This window comes from Sorex araneus, chromosome 1 (genome assembly GCF_027595985.1).
Source record: "Sorex araneus isolate mSorAra2 chromosome 1, mSorAra2.pri, whole genome shotgun sequence".
NCBI lineage: Eukaryota > Metazoa > Chordata > Mammalia > Eulipotyphla > Soricidae > Sorex > Sorex araneus.
The window spans coordinates 24,885,444-24,899,637 of record NC_073302.1 but is presented as its reverse complement, the minus strand read 5'-3'; the positions used below and the strand labels follow the sequence as shown (position 1 = coordinate 24,899,637).

General features: G+C 42.3%; 1 protein-coding gene across 5 annotated transcripts in view; it reads left to right on the top strand.

Annotated features, from left to right (window-relative positions):
- PALM2AKAP2 (PALM2 and AKAP2 fusion) overlaps nt 1-14,194 on the top strand; it is a 525,161-nt gene that overhangs the window by 227,032 nt on the left and 283,935 nt on the right. For all 5 annotated transcript variants that reach the window (XM_055130289.1, XM_055130281.1, XM_055130274.1 and 2 more), the window contains exon 4: nt 4,355-4,485. In XM_055130289.1, the coding sequence (XP_054986264.1) occupies nt 4,355-4,485 (131 nt within the window). The remainder of the gene's footprint in view (nt 1-4,354; nt 4,486-14,194) is intronic.

The following is a 14,194-nucleotide window of genomic DNA, read 5'->3' as shown; positions in this document are numbered from 1 at the left end:
TCATCTCAAAGACCACATTTAACCTTACCCATCTCTTTACATAACCCATTTATAAATATTTATCAACATAAATTTGGGATAAGAGTATGTATATCATTGGCTTGTCCTTTCTCCCTTGCCGCAGAGTTTAGGTTTATCTGGGAATACCCATCACAGTGCTCCTGAAGTACCTCCATTCCTCTGTGTTTATTGGAATGTAGCTCTAAACATTTTAGGACAACATTGGTATGTTCTGTTCCCCTTGCCATGGGAAGCTTAGGTTTATCACAGTGCTCCTGAGGCACTTCTATTCCACTGTGTTTATCTGTAAACTCCTCTCTATGCTCTCTTATCCAATCGGTCTATCACCTTTTCCCCCTAATCAGACTCTGTTAGCTTGTAAGGTCAGATTCCTCAGAAATCTATGATTTTATATGTGTAAGTGAAATATTGCCTTTCTCCTCTCTTTATGTCTTTTGAATAGTTTACTTTAAAGCAATGTCCTTTTTGTATAGACACTAGAAGACAGTTAATATTATGCTTTTATAACTTGGGATTTAATTGGCTTCGAATATTATTCCCTCCCAGGCATCTGTTTTCTAGACTTAAGCATCAGTTGCCCTTAGTTCCTAGCACCCCAAAAGCAGGGTCCCGACAAGGGACTGAATGGACCCAGGGCAAACTGTGAGCTACCCTGGCATCGAAATGGGCCAGGCCAAAGTGCCACAATTCTTTTTTTTTATTGAATCACCATGTGGAAAGTTACAAAGCTTTCAGGCTTAAGTCTCAGTTACACAATGCTCGAACACCCATCTCTTCACCAGTGCACATATTCCACCACCAAGAACCACAGTAAACCTCCCCCAACCCCCCCAGCCCCCCACCCCGCCTGTGTAGCTGATAAATTTCACTTTACTTTCTCTTTACTTTGATTACATTCAACATTTCAACAAAGAACTCACTATTATTGTTTGGAGTTTCCCCCCCCCAAAGTCGGGCCTGCTGGGAAGGAAGCATTTGATAATTTGTTTTCCATTGCTGAGAATGAAGAGATATGAGGTTGTGTGGCCACAATAGTGGCCGCGAGGTTTTGGATTTCTGTATTTTAGTATTTCAGTAACTAAGTCCAGAGAAATTTCTGCCAGAAGTTGCATCATTGCTAGCTCGTACCTCTCTGCTTCTTTATATTCCACATATGAGTGCAATCTTTCTATGTCTGTCTCTTTCTTTCTGACTCATTTCACTCAACATGATACTTTCCATGTTGATCCACTTATATGCAAATTTCATGGCTTCATCTTTTCTAACAGCTTCATAGTATTCCATTGTGTAGATGTACCAAAGTTTCTTTAACCAGTCATCTGTTTTTGGGCACTCCAGTTTTTTCCAGATTGTAGTGCCACAATTCTTAACTATAAGTTAAGAGCTTGATCATGGGCAAATGCTGTAATGATCCAAAAGTAATGATGAGACTAGAACCCTGCTAGTAATAGGAAAGACTAATTGGCCTGAGCACTGTAGTTTGAGATCAAGATGACCCCAGGAGAGCAATTCTATAAGCTTAATGTATCTCTTACTGTGTCCATACAAATGTATTAATATTATGAATGCTTATATGTTTGTTGGACTAAAGAGAGGAGAAACACATCCATAGTTGGAATTTCAGTCTTGGGAGAGTTGTCCTGCTGAATAAGTATATGTCCTAGGAGAAGCATCCCCTGAGGAAAAGAACTTTAACCCTATTGATTGTGACCACACCTATGTGTAAGCCCCAACCCCTCATGCTTGGGGATTTAACTAGGCTGTAAGAGTGGGCTGGGGGATCGAGATCTGGGGCCAGAGGAGAAGGAGAATGAGAGAGGCAGAAGGAGATTGAGGAGAGATCGAGAAGGAGAATGAAGTAGCATGGGAGGGAGAAGCAGGAGGAGAATCAGAGAGAATGGAAATGGGGATGGAATAAACTGCAACTGAGATCAATTAGCCTGGCCCTCATTCCTTTCTTTGCCTGCCCATTGTCATTGACCTCCCCGGGGTGGGGGAAGAGATAGTGCGGGAGAGATAGAGCGCCGTTGCCCCTTTTGGTGTTCACACAAGAGTAGAGCACAATTCTGCTAGTAGGAGAGAACTGTCACTGTCACTGTCATCCCGTTGCTCATCGATTTGTTCGAGCAGGCACCAGTAACGTCTCTCATTGAGAGACTTATTGTTACTGTTATTGGCATATCCAATATGCATGGGTAGCTTGCCAGGCTCTGCCGAGCGTGCTCAATACTCTCAGTAGCTTGCCGGGCTCTCCGAGAGGGGCGGAGGAATCCAACTCAGCCGCGTGAAAGGCGAAGTAGGAGAGAACAAATTATATAAACAAATTGTACTGTGAGTGTTTTCATCAAGTTCTTTTAAATTACTTTTTATTATAGATAGGTAACATACTTATAATTGTGTTAATGTTTATGCTGTTGATGTAGAAATTTACTGCACCCACCACCATTGAAGTGCCCAGGACCCTCCACCCCTGTCCTTCTGTCACCACAAGAACTGCTTTGATTAAGCATATTTTTTATATTTTCCTTGCCAGAGGTTACAAGTAATTTACATATCTTTAGAGAATTTTAAATCCCTATTGCTAAATATTATAACTTTTAGTAACCCTTCCCGTGGGTTCATTATAAGTGGTCTTAATGACACATACAAATGAGTCTATGAAATTGTATATCTGTAGGAGTTATACGGTGCTTGGAGAATTTTGTGCCCACAGTGTTGGAGATATACACTCTGTCATGTTTATAAATCATACTTAATAGGTTCCCTGCCACTCGTGACCTGGGTCTCTGTCTTGGAGGAGTTTCTTTCCCTTTCACTGTGCTCACGGTGTCAAAGGAGATTAAAGAAGGTTCTGGTAGAGGTGATGTCAGGGAGCCAAGCGAACTCAGCCCTGGCTTTATGGTCATTCATTATTCCTGTGGGTGTTGGGAGGAACTGGTCAGCAGCCCCTACTTCTGGCTGACTGTGGGGCGGTTCATTCTCATAGGGGCGCATTCCTTCGACATCCCATCTGCCCAGGAGAATGCTGACTCACTTTTGGGTCCAGCCTCTGTAGCCCTGTGGTCCAGCCTTAGGCCACATAACAAAAGCCCAAATCAGTAATCTGCGTCAAGGTCTACTTTACCTCGCTTTCCATTGAGGAAATGTGCTTTTACATTTCCCTTGCCAGCAGTTACAAGTAATTTCCATATCCTTAGTGAATTTTAAACACAGTTTTTCTTTAGAACTGCTTTCTAGAGCCCTTCTCACTTTTCCAACTTTTAATGACTTACTAAAATTTTTCATTTCACTCCATCAGACATAATGGGGCAGGCACATAGGTGGGATGCATGATTTTGATACTATTTGGAAATTTTCTGTTTCTGTTCTATTCTTTTGTGGAGGTGTGTGTGTGTGTGTGTGTGTGTGTGTGTGTGTGTGTGTGTGTGTGTCTGTATAAAAAGTGGAGATCAGTGGGATGCATCCCCGGTGGTGCTCAGGGACTACTCCCAGGTCAGTGCTTGGGGGGTTGCTTCTGGGAGGTGCTTCTGGAAGTTGCTTCTGGATGTGCTCTGGTTGCTTCTGGTGATGGTTAGAAGAACCATGAGGATCGAACCTGGAGCTTCCACATGCAAAGCTGCTTGCTGTGATTCACTGAGCTCTGGCTCCAGTCTAGTTTAGAGAGTCCTGAAAGAGGCTATAAGAAGAAATAGGACATGAAAATATGTAAATCTCTAACTGTACCCTCATGGTGATTCATTAATTAAAAATAATAAATTTTTAAAAATAAATAATAAAATGGAAGAAAAAGAAATAGGATATAGGTTTTTTTTTTATTAAGATGGACCATATATTATGTACTCTTAGAAAACGTTATAGTGCAACTGTAGCTTCTTCTTTATAATAATAAAGAAAATGTCTTAATTTTCTCCCTGCTTTTCGCTATTTTTTTCCCACAGGAAAAATGTCCTTGATTTCAAAGGATAAATACTAAAATATTTATGGGTGGAATGTCCTAATGTTATTTATTTTTAGATACTTTAGTAGAAAAAAATTTTTTAATGTGACAGTGTTTTTAAATTGCTAATTCTAGGTGAGGTTACATGGGCATTCATCATATAATTTACTGTTTCCCAGTACATGCTCAAGTTTTGTTAAATGTAGGGAGAAAAATAATCCACCTGGGGGGTGGTTAGGATCAAAATGGGGAACATAGCTTGTGAGGAGGTGACGGCAGTGATTGGAGTCAGTGAACACTTTTGACATGTGGTGCTCAAGCAGGGTGGGAGGGTTGGAGGGCACTGTGGGTGGAAGGAGGGTAACTGAATGGTATCGTGTGTGCTCATTCCCACAGTCCAAACTGCTCCGGGAAAAATGGCTCCTGCAGGGCGTACCCTCTGGAACTGCGGAAGAGGAGGAAGCCAGAAGGCGGCAGTCTGAGGAGGATGAGTTCAGAGTCAAACAACTCGAAGATAACATTCAGAGGTAGGTGGTTCCAGCCTAGCATCTGCCTGTGGTAGTTTCACCATGCAGTAACAGTGCTCTCCTCTAGGGGGCTACTCTGTCACCCTCTTGCAGAGTTTTAGACTTCCTATGTAGAGAACTTTGATATCATGTAAACTTTCCAAGGAGCCTAGAATTGACACTCTGAGTTCTGATGTTTGTATTGGGCTGTAATACAGCACACTGATGACTTCATAAACCTATGCACTGCTGTAAGCAGTTCCCTTCATTAAATGCCCCTGTTGGAATTCTGTCACTGTCTTTTTCTCCTTCAAATCAAGTTGTTTGCTGCTATAGTGGTTCTGTTTTCCAGTTTTCTCAATTTGTCTAAGTTGGTACGGAAAATCACAGTCAGAACCCCCCAAATTGAAATTAATAGCATTGAAAATTTGAATGAGTAGGATCCTTTTGAGTTACCTGTGGTTAGCTCCCAAAATTAACTTCGTATCACCTGCTCTCACAGCACAAAAGAGACTGACTTACTTGCTTTATGGTTCTCAACCAAGTTCTGAACTTTCCGGTCAGGAAGGTAAATGACCCTCCTAAGGTCAGTGACTAGCCAAGCTTAAACAAGAACAAAACCTCCTATTTCCCGTTGTGAACTAGATGCCAGGATTGGGGATTATCTACCCTGAGGTATGAGATGGATGAGAGTGCACAATGCCTTTGACCCAAGTTCCCCCTCAACACCCTTCACCACAACAGTCCAGTACATGCTCAAGTTTTGTTAAATGTAGGGAGAAAAATAATCCCCCTGATGGTTCTCTGGGGATGGCTAGGGGGGAAATGGGGAGCATAGCAAAATTCTTTCTGAAACCTTACTCTGGGAAGCTTCATCCATTCCTGTTGAGACTATGGCCTCTTTTAAAATACAGTGATAGCTAACGGGTACCAGCCATTTATTCACAAGAGTGAATGAAGACTGTGAGGGTGCTCCAAGCAATCTAGGAATGTTTCCCCGTGAGAAAGAGACCAACTGTCAGCCCCACAGCCTCTAGCCCTACTTTTCTCGCACTCTCGTGTCTCTTAGAGGGTTCTCAGAATTGCTCAGATTAAACTTTTGCTTATAAAGGAAGCTGGCAAAGAAGCAGATGCGTGTGCATGTGTGTATGTGTGGGAGTGTACATATACATACACAAAAATATATGTGTGAGAAATAAACACCTATTTGATACACATATACCACACATTTTTCTTAGGATGCAAAGGATATAGACTATTGCCAATTTATGTATAATTTATGTGTGTCAATATATTTTACATAACATATGCAATAATATGTATAGTATGTGTCAGTATATACTATATATCATGTGTATGTCACTATGCAAATTGACATGGGAAGAATATTTTAATCTGATGAATACTGGAATCGAATTTAGGAGGAAAAGTACCTCTAGGACTCTAGGAGGAGGGATGAGCCATTTCATGTGGGGAAGAGTCAAGACTCAGTTTTGACTAAATTGACCATCAGAGTAAGTTATTGGTTCAAATGGGCATGACTATACAATGACTATAAAAAAATCTTATATAAAATAAGATTTCTTTGTCTCTTGAGTTAACCAGCAAAGAGCTTATTGCTCAGATATTTGCAGTTACTCTCCTGGAACCCACTTAAGAGCTAGATACCAAAGCCAGAGGGAAGGAAATCAGCACAATGGTCTAAAAGGATGGTGGTGGGTGCTTAGGCATAGATGCAGGAGACATTTCCTTCTGCATGTGTGAGGCCCTGGGTTTGAACTCTTGAAGTAGGAAGAGAAGGAGGAGAAGGATAAAGAAATGGAGAATAGTGCCTGCAACAGAGGCAGGGTGGGGAGCAATGGTTGGTGGGAGGGAAACTGGGGACATTGGTGGTGGAAATTGTATACTGGTCATGGGACAGGTTTTGGAATGTTGTATGACTGAAACCCAATCATGAGCAACTTTGTAACTGAATTTCACGGTGATTCAAAAATAATAAATAAAATATTTTTTAAAAGAAAAGGAGAAGGGGGGCTGGAGCAATAGCACAGTGGGTAGGGCGTTTGCCTTGCACGCGGCCGACCCGGGTTCTAATCCCAGCATCCCATATGGTCCCCTGAGCACCCTCGGGGGTAATTCCTGAGTGAAGAGCCAGGAGTAACCCCTGTGCATCGCCGGGTGTGACCCAAAAACCAAAAAAAAAAAAAAGAAAAGGAGAAGGAGGAGAAGATAACTTAAATTTATGGTTTGCTGGGCATTTGGCCAAATGAACATTGACCATTTTCTGGGGAATGAACTAGGTAAAAAGTAAATAGTATTTATAGAAAAATAAATTTTAAACAAAAGTATAAAGATATACAGTCTTAACCCTTAACTTCAGACTTCAGATTGTTTCTTCCTCTTTCTTTCTTTCTTTCTTTCTTTCTTTCTTTCTTTCTTTCTTTCTTTCTTTCTTTCTTTCTTTCTTTCTTTCTTTCTTTCTTTCTTCCTTCCTTCCTTCCTTCCTTCCTTCCTTCCTTTCTTTCTTTCTTTCTTTCTTTCTTTCTTTCTTTCTTTCTTTCTTTCTTTCTTCTTCTTCATCCTCCTCTTCCTCCACCTCCTCCTCCTCCTCCTCTTCCTCCTCCTCCTCCTCTCCCCTCCTCCTCCTCCTCCTTCTTTTTTTTCTCTTTTTGGGTCACACCCACCCAGGGATGCCCAGGGGTTACTTCTGGAGGTGTAACTGGTGATGGCTTGATTTCTTCCTCAGAATCTTCTAGTGGGGAGTTTCGTTCTCTTGTGAAAGATAGCTTCTGCTTCTCATCTAATACATCTTCTCTACTATAATTTCTTCACATCTTTAAGGCCTTAGTAGCATGGGGGAAAGGGAACTTTTCTCCTCAAAAGTTATGTAAGCTCCTTTCCTGTAATCATTTAGTTCAGCTGTCTTTCGTTTAAACAGCTCTAAAAGCGCATTGTAAACATTAGCATCCTGTACTCCTATACATCCTCTTCTCTTCAAAGTCTGTATGGATGGCCTCCACTGACACTGCTCATTTGGGCTGAGCTTGGTTATTTTAGCTAGACCTCGTCTGCACTTATTTCCCTGTACAGTTGCTAACCGTGGAGCTTCCTTTTACTGCCAGTAACTGAGCTATGGAGTAAAAACAAGTGATAGAGTCCAGAACGACGTGTGAGCTAGTAGCCAAAACAAACCAATCCCAAATGCATGGTGAGGAGCCGGACATTCAACCTTTGTGTGGGGAAGGGGTTGGGGGTGGTTCAGAATTATACGACAACAGACTCAAGATAACAGGAAAGGGTGAAAGAGGGCTAATATGAAAGCACTAGAACAAACTGTTTAGTGTTAGGGAGAGTGCAGAGAAACAGATGAGAAAGAAGAATTGCAATGACTCAAGAATCCAGAAGGAAGGAGGAATTCAGAGGAAATATGAATGTTCTTAAGAGCACACTCAGAATGTGATGGTTATGTCCTAGGAATTTCAGAAATTGTCTGTGGATATGATGCAGCAAAACCACTGAATTAAGGAATTCTTGAGAAATTTGTTTGTTTAAAGCAGAACATTTTTATACTTTAATGGATTGTCTGATCTCTTTCCTCAGCAATTAGATTCTCCTAAATAAAGATAAATGAGGTGTTTTCAAAATGTTAAGTTTATGAATGTTACTGTGCTTTTGAATAGATTTCAGTCCCTGTTGGAGAGCCCAGAGGAGTTTGGGGAAACTTCAGGAGCAATTAGTAATGAAAGAACAGGGAGAATTCTACAAAGAAATATTTAGGGAAATCTGGGTCCTTTTATTTAGAAATTTCATTTAGGGTTAAAAGCAATAATTCAGAACTTTAAAAGTATGTAGTAACACTTAGATCGTATCTTATTCCTTTATCTGGACCATTCAAAATATGATGAACTCAAAGCCTGAGAGTTTGCAATTAGACTTACATTCATTTTGTAGACATAAGAAGAAAGGACGTAACACCAGGATCTTTCAGGTCCTAAGTCTCTTACGGAAACAGGGGTTATACCAGGCAACGCTCAGAGGTAACTCCTAAAAGTGCTAGGAATTGAGCCCAACCCTTTTATAAGCAAAGCATACACGGAATCCTTTGAGCTACCTCCCTGGACCTTGATTATTTGTTTGTGGTGTTTATCATCTTATACAAAGTCTCTTAAAACACACTGTTTTCTTCCAGAATATTATTTTGTAAATTGGTGATGGTTTGAATTAATAATGCAGTCACTCCTCCAAAAACATTGCAGGCAATGTTTAAATTTGTTGGTACAGGGAAAGAAAGAGAGAGGGAGGGAGGGAGGGAGTAGGAAAGGAGGGAAAGAGGAAAGGAAAAAAGGAGGTGAGAAAGAGGAAGAAAAAGAAAGAAAAAGAAAGGGGAAAGGGAAGGAAAAGAAGGAAGGTAAGTTTTAAATGTTGAACCTTAGCAGCACCTAGAAACCCTTTCATGGATTCCTGTGTTCTCATTCCAAGAAACTTGGACTCAGTCATCTAGGTGAGGAGTTCTGGAATTTGTGTTTGTTTTGTTGGTTTTTTATTTTTTTGAGAAAGCACATTCAACATAATTTCATGGTGAATAAGTTCAGTTCAAGGATTATTATAAATATAGTTCAAATTAATGGAAAAATAAAAGCATCTTTTATATAAATCCATTTTAAAACCTAAAATAAATCCAAACAAACATAAAAACAACCCAGTGGGATGTGAAAAGTAAATATAGTGTTTCTAGGAAAATAAATTTCAAACAAAAGTGTAAAGAAATGCAGTCGCAACCCTTAACTTCAGACTGTTTCTTCTTCTTTTTTTTTTCCTTTCTTTTTGGTTCACATCTTGCGATGCCCAGGGATTACTCCTGGCTCTGCACTCAGAAATTACTCCTGGTGGTGCTTGGGGAACCAGATGGAATGTCGGGGATCAAACCCTGGTTCACCGCATGCCAGATAAGCGCCCTACCCACTGTACTATCACTCTGGCCCCTTTGGACTGTCTTAGTTCTTTGACAGTATGAACCTGATTTTGGGAGCTCTACGGAGGGAAATAGAGCTGTCTCTTTAGCATCGAGTGATGATCTCTGTATCTGTGCCATAAGCTCCAAAGTGGAGCCAAACTTTTTTTTTCCTGGTTAGAAACAATGTTTGATATAGGTCAGTAAATCTGATTAATTTTCCCAAGAAAAAATGATATTATTTTCCTTAAGTTCCTGGCTGAGGGGGGTCAGGTTGACTTTTCCTCCCAGCTCCAGCGGAACCCCAGGAGCCAAAACCCTCCAGAACCCAACTGCACAGCCACGCTCAAGGCCTCTCTCCACAGGCTCAGATGAGTCTCACCTATGGGGGACCTGCAGAAAAACCCAGGTATGCGGGAACCATTACTGAGATCTCCAAGCTCACTAGGAAGAGACTGGGCCTCCTCCCCCCAGTTCCCCAGTTTTTCAGTAGCTTTGCAGTCACACCCACAAATTGCTCCCCCGCCGCCCCCCACCCGCCACTGCCATGCAATCTCATCTACGGCCAAGAATCGGGGACTATGAAACAAAGCTCCCCGAAGAGAGCGACACAGAATGTCCTGGAGTATGAGACTCCATTCGATATAAGAGTATAGGCTCGAGTCGGGCCCATGCTCAGCTCCGGCCGGCCGGGTTTTCGGCCCGGGCGCCCATGCCCCTGCAGAGCCGGTGGATGTGGAACAAGCGGGAACCAGAGACAGCTTTAGGAATTGGGGTTCCAGCAAGTGCTTGCACCCATGTATGGAGACTGTGAATTAAGCCTTTGCCCCACGCCGGCTAACGGAGGGAATATGTAATTTCTGGCAGAATTTTCCCAGGACTTTATACAGAAATCCAAAACCGCGCGGACGCGACTTAACATTTATAATTGTCATCAATGTGAAAGGGTTCCATTTGAACAGGTCAGACTTGGGGGGGGAACTCCAAATAATAACAGTAAGTTTTTGTTGAAATATTGAAGGTTCTTAATGTAACAGCCACCTCTGGACTATGAGCTAAGCAAAAGCCCCACGCTGGCCAACGTGGCGTGGAGTACACCATACTATGAGGCGCAGGAAGGGGGATGAGGGGGAAAAATTAAAAAAAAAAAAATGGAAAAGGAAAAAGAGAAAAAAAAGAAAGAGAGAGAGTTATGTCAACTATAGTGAGTTTTGTGTTGAATTATGGAATGTAATCAAGGTAAAGAAAAAATGAAGTGAAATTCATTAGTTATACAGTAGGGGGTAGGGGGTGGGGGCGGGGGGTAAACTGGGGTTTCTGGTGGTGGAATTTGGGCACTGGTGAAGGGATGGGTGTTTGAATATTGTATAACTGACATATAAACCTGAGAACTTTGTAACTTTCCACATGGTGATTTAATAAAAATTAAAAAAAAAAATAATAAAAATGGCAGAAATCATGCAGACTTAAAAAAAAAAAATTCCTGGCTGAAATTTAGAGTACTATGGCCTTGAGACAGCTTGAAAGGAAGCTTGAGAGAAACAAGAGAACATAGCCCATCCTCTAGGCAAATAGACGCCATTCTTTTCTTACGGCCTTTCCCAGGGTGATGTCAAGTGGGCCCAGTCTATTATATCCTTGGCTTACTTAAAAGAATGGAATTGTTTAAAGAAAAATTGCATACATATTTATTTAAAAAATTTTTTCTTAAGAAAGTTTGTCTTCATTTTTCATGTGCTTTGTTTGCTGTTGGAGTGCTCGAAAGAGAAAATACAGAGTTGTTTCTGACTTGGCTCCCTTGCTAGTAATGGACCCTGCCACCTCCCGTGTGACCACCTGTGTGTGGGTCTCCCACCGATGTTCCAGGAGACTTGAGGTACTTAGGTCCACATGAACCCTACAGCATCTCATCTCCATTGGACAATCCTGTCCCTTGCCTCGTGACCCTTTCCCTATTTTAGAGATCCTCTTTACAGTTGGATCAAGTTTGATTCAATATATTTGAAATGTAGTCTTCTGTTCTTTCTTTAACTGGTGAGAAATAATGAGGGGGAAATTTGTTCACCTGCCTTGGAATTTTCCCCGTGTAGATGAAGACCAGATGGAGTTTCGTTTATTTGGGGTGGTGGTTTTCTCAGGGGCTCAGGGGCCACTCCTGGTGGTGCTCAGGGAACACGAGGTGCTGGGGATTGAACCTGGTTTGTCCTAGATATCACTGTATCACTGTATCACTGTCGTCCCATTGCTCATCGATTTGCTCGAGCGGGCACCAGTAACATCTCCATTCATCCCTGTCGCGTTCAGGGTCAGGGGAATGAGACCCATTATTGTTAATCCTAAATATATGTAGGTATATCCTAGAATATACTCCAGTCCTTGAAGCTGTCTCCTCAGCCTGCCCTAAGGGAGGGGAAGAGTTGTGGGGGTTTTGTTTGTTTTTAAATTTTTAATTGAATCATTGTGAGATACAAAGTTGCAAAGTTGTTCATGGTTGAGTTTCAGTCATAGGATATTCCAGCACTGGTCCCTTCACCAGTGTAACATTTCCCACCACCAGGGTCTCCTCCACTGTCACCCTCCCCCCTTCTATGGTAGACACCTTCTCCCCCCACCCTCCCACCCCCGTCTCTCACTCTCGCTCGCTCTCTTGTGCGCTCTCTCTCTCTCTCTCTCTCTCTCTCTCTCTCTCTCTCTCTCTCTCTCTGCATTTGCTTGCAGTACAGATGCTGAAAGGTTCCTATGTCTCTACCTACTTCCAGCACTCAGTTCTTGTCCAGAGTGATCGTTTCCAGCTATTATTGTCAGATTGGTTTCTACTCTATCCTAACTGCCCTCTTCCCCACACACACACACACTTGTGTCAAGCTTCCAACCATGGAACAGCTCTCTTGGCCCCTGTTTTGTCTGTCCTTGGATATTAGCCTCATAGTATGTTTTCTTATATGCCACAAATGCGTGCAATTGCCTTATGTCTCTCCCTTTCCTTCTGACTCATTTCACTCAACATGATACTCTCCCTGTCCATCCACTTATAAGCAAATTTCATGACTTCATTTTGAGAGAGGAGAGTTTTAAGCGAGAAGTTTTCGGGAGCTTAAAATCATTTAAAACATACAAAGTTCTAAATGAGAATGTAACAGGGCAGCCTGGAGCCAGGATATCAATTCTAGCTCCGCTTATAATTTGCTGTGTGTCTTTGAGCAAGTGGCTAACCGTTTCTGGTTTCAGTTCCCTCTTCCTGCAAAGGCCTCCTCAGATCATTGGTGGGAACTGCACCCTGGCAGAGCAGTGTTTGGGGACCTTACAGCTCTGATATGGATCCTCTACCGTGGGAAGTTGGCTAGGGACCCCATTTCTGAACAAATGTACCTGTGCAAAGAAATACCATTTTGTGAAAGGAAGTGGTTTTGAAGAGAGTCCAGAATTGGAGAAGGAGGTTAAGCTCACAAGAACAAAAGCTCTCCGAGGAGCAGTGACTCCATTCTGACAACAGCTGTCAGCTCTAAAATATGTCACACCAAATTCTTATTGAAAAAAATACCAAAGCCCCAGTTACTAATTCAGAGCAGTTCAGCTTTCTCAAGAGTGACTTGAAGATGCAAGTGGACTGGCTCATTCCTGCGTCAGCCATGAAATTCTTGGAATGCCTCTACGGGTCTCTGGTGGATACCAGAATCGACTTAATTTTCCACCTTCTCAAACTGCTCAAAGAAGAAGACTGGAGACATCATGTGTGAGCATGTATGTGTTACATTATAGGATTTTGGCAGCCAAGATGATGACAACCACCCACAAATAACTGTTCTGGAAAAAGCAACCACAGAAATGTTCCCTGGAATCACAAAGGACACACTTGCTTAGGATTCACTGTGTTCTTCCTGCTTGCTATTTTTAACTCCCCGAGGCACTGTTCTTTTGAAGCAGCGGCATGTGGAGCACCCCACATTGGTATGCCATGTTTGTGCCACTCCCAGCCTGCAGCCCTGTCTCACACAGTTACATTCTGCATCCCACCGCAGTTTTCATTCCCATCCTTCTTGTTTCACCAAAATAAGATCCGATACACTGCCCTGCATACTGTACTATACAGTACTTCATGCTACGCTATGTATGTGCTACGTATATATAGCAGGTACTAAAACTACACGTAGATGATACCGCTGTGTTACTGGAGGGTTATTTATTGGTCTCTTACTCTGTCATGGGTACTGGCGTGAGCTTTTTGGCCTCCATCCAATTTTTTTTTCTTTCCTCCTCCTAAAACATCCATGAAGTAGTGATGCCGGTGCTCTTGCTGCCTTTGTCACCATTAGATTAAATCAGGAGAAAAAGTAACTTGCTGCCCCCAGTGACCCTGCTAGTAAGTGAGAGTGTCTGAGCTCATCTCCAACTCCAAAGCCCACTTGTGAAAATTTCGCCTGGAGTGAATTGCTAGAATGTTTCGAGACCCATGCTACTCAGTGAAATCAACTCAGGTTCATCTCCTGGCGTGCGGTTGGACAAATGAGGCGCTCCTGTATGGGCACCTGCCAAGCCCTCGTCAGAACAGCAGTGGGAACTGCATCCTGGAAGGGCAGGGCTTGAACCCACTGGGAGTGGAAAGATGGGCCCCTTCAGCTGATGACAGGAAGTACAAGACTGTTTTCAGTCTTGGGGCCATTGCTTCTTTCCAAAGTGCTGACTTCCAAGTATGTTTTCTTTGCTGTACACAGCTGATGTCTCTTGGGAAAGGAGGATGTGGTTATGTCAAGGGCACCCAGTATAGTACATTGGTCAGAA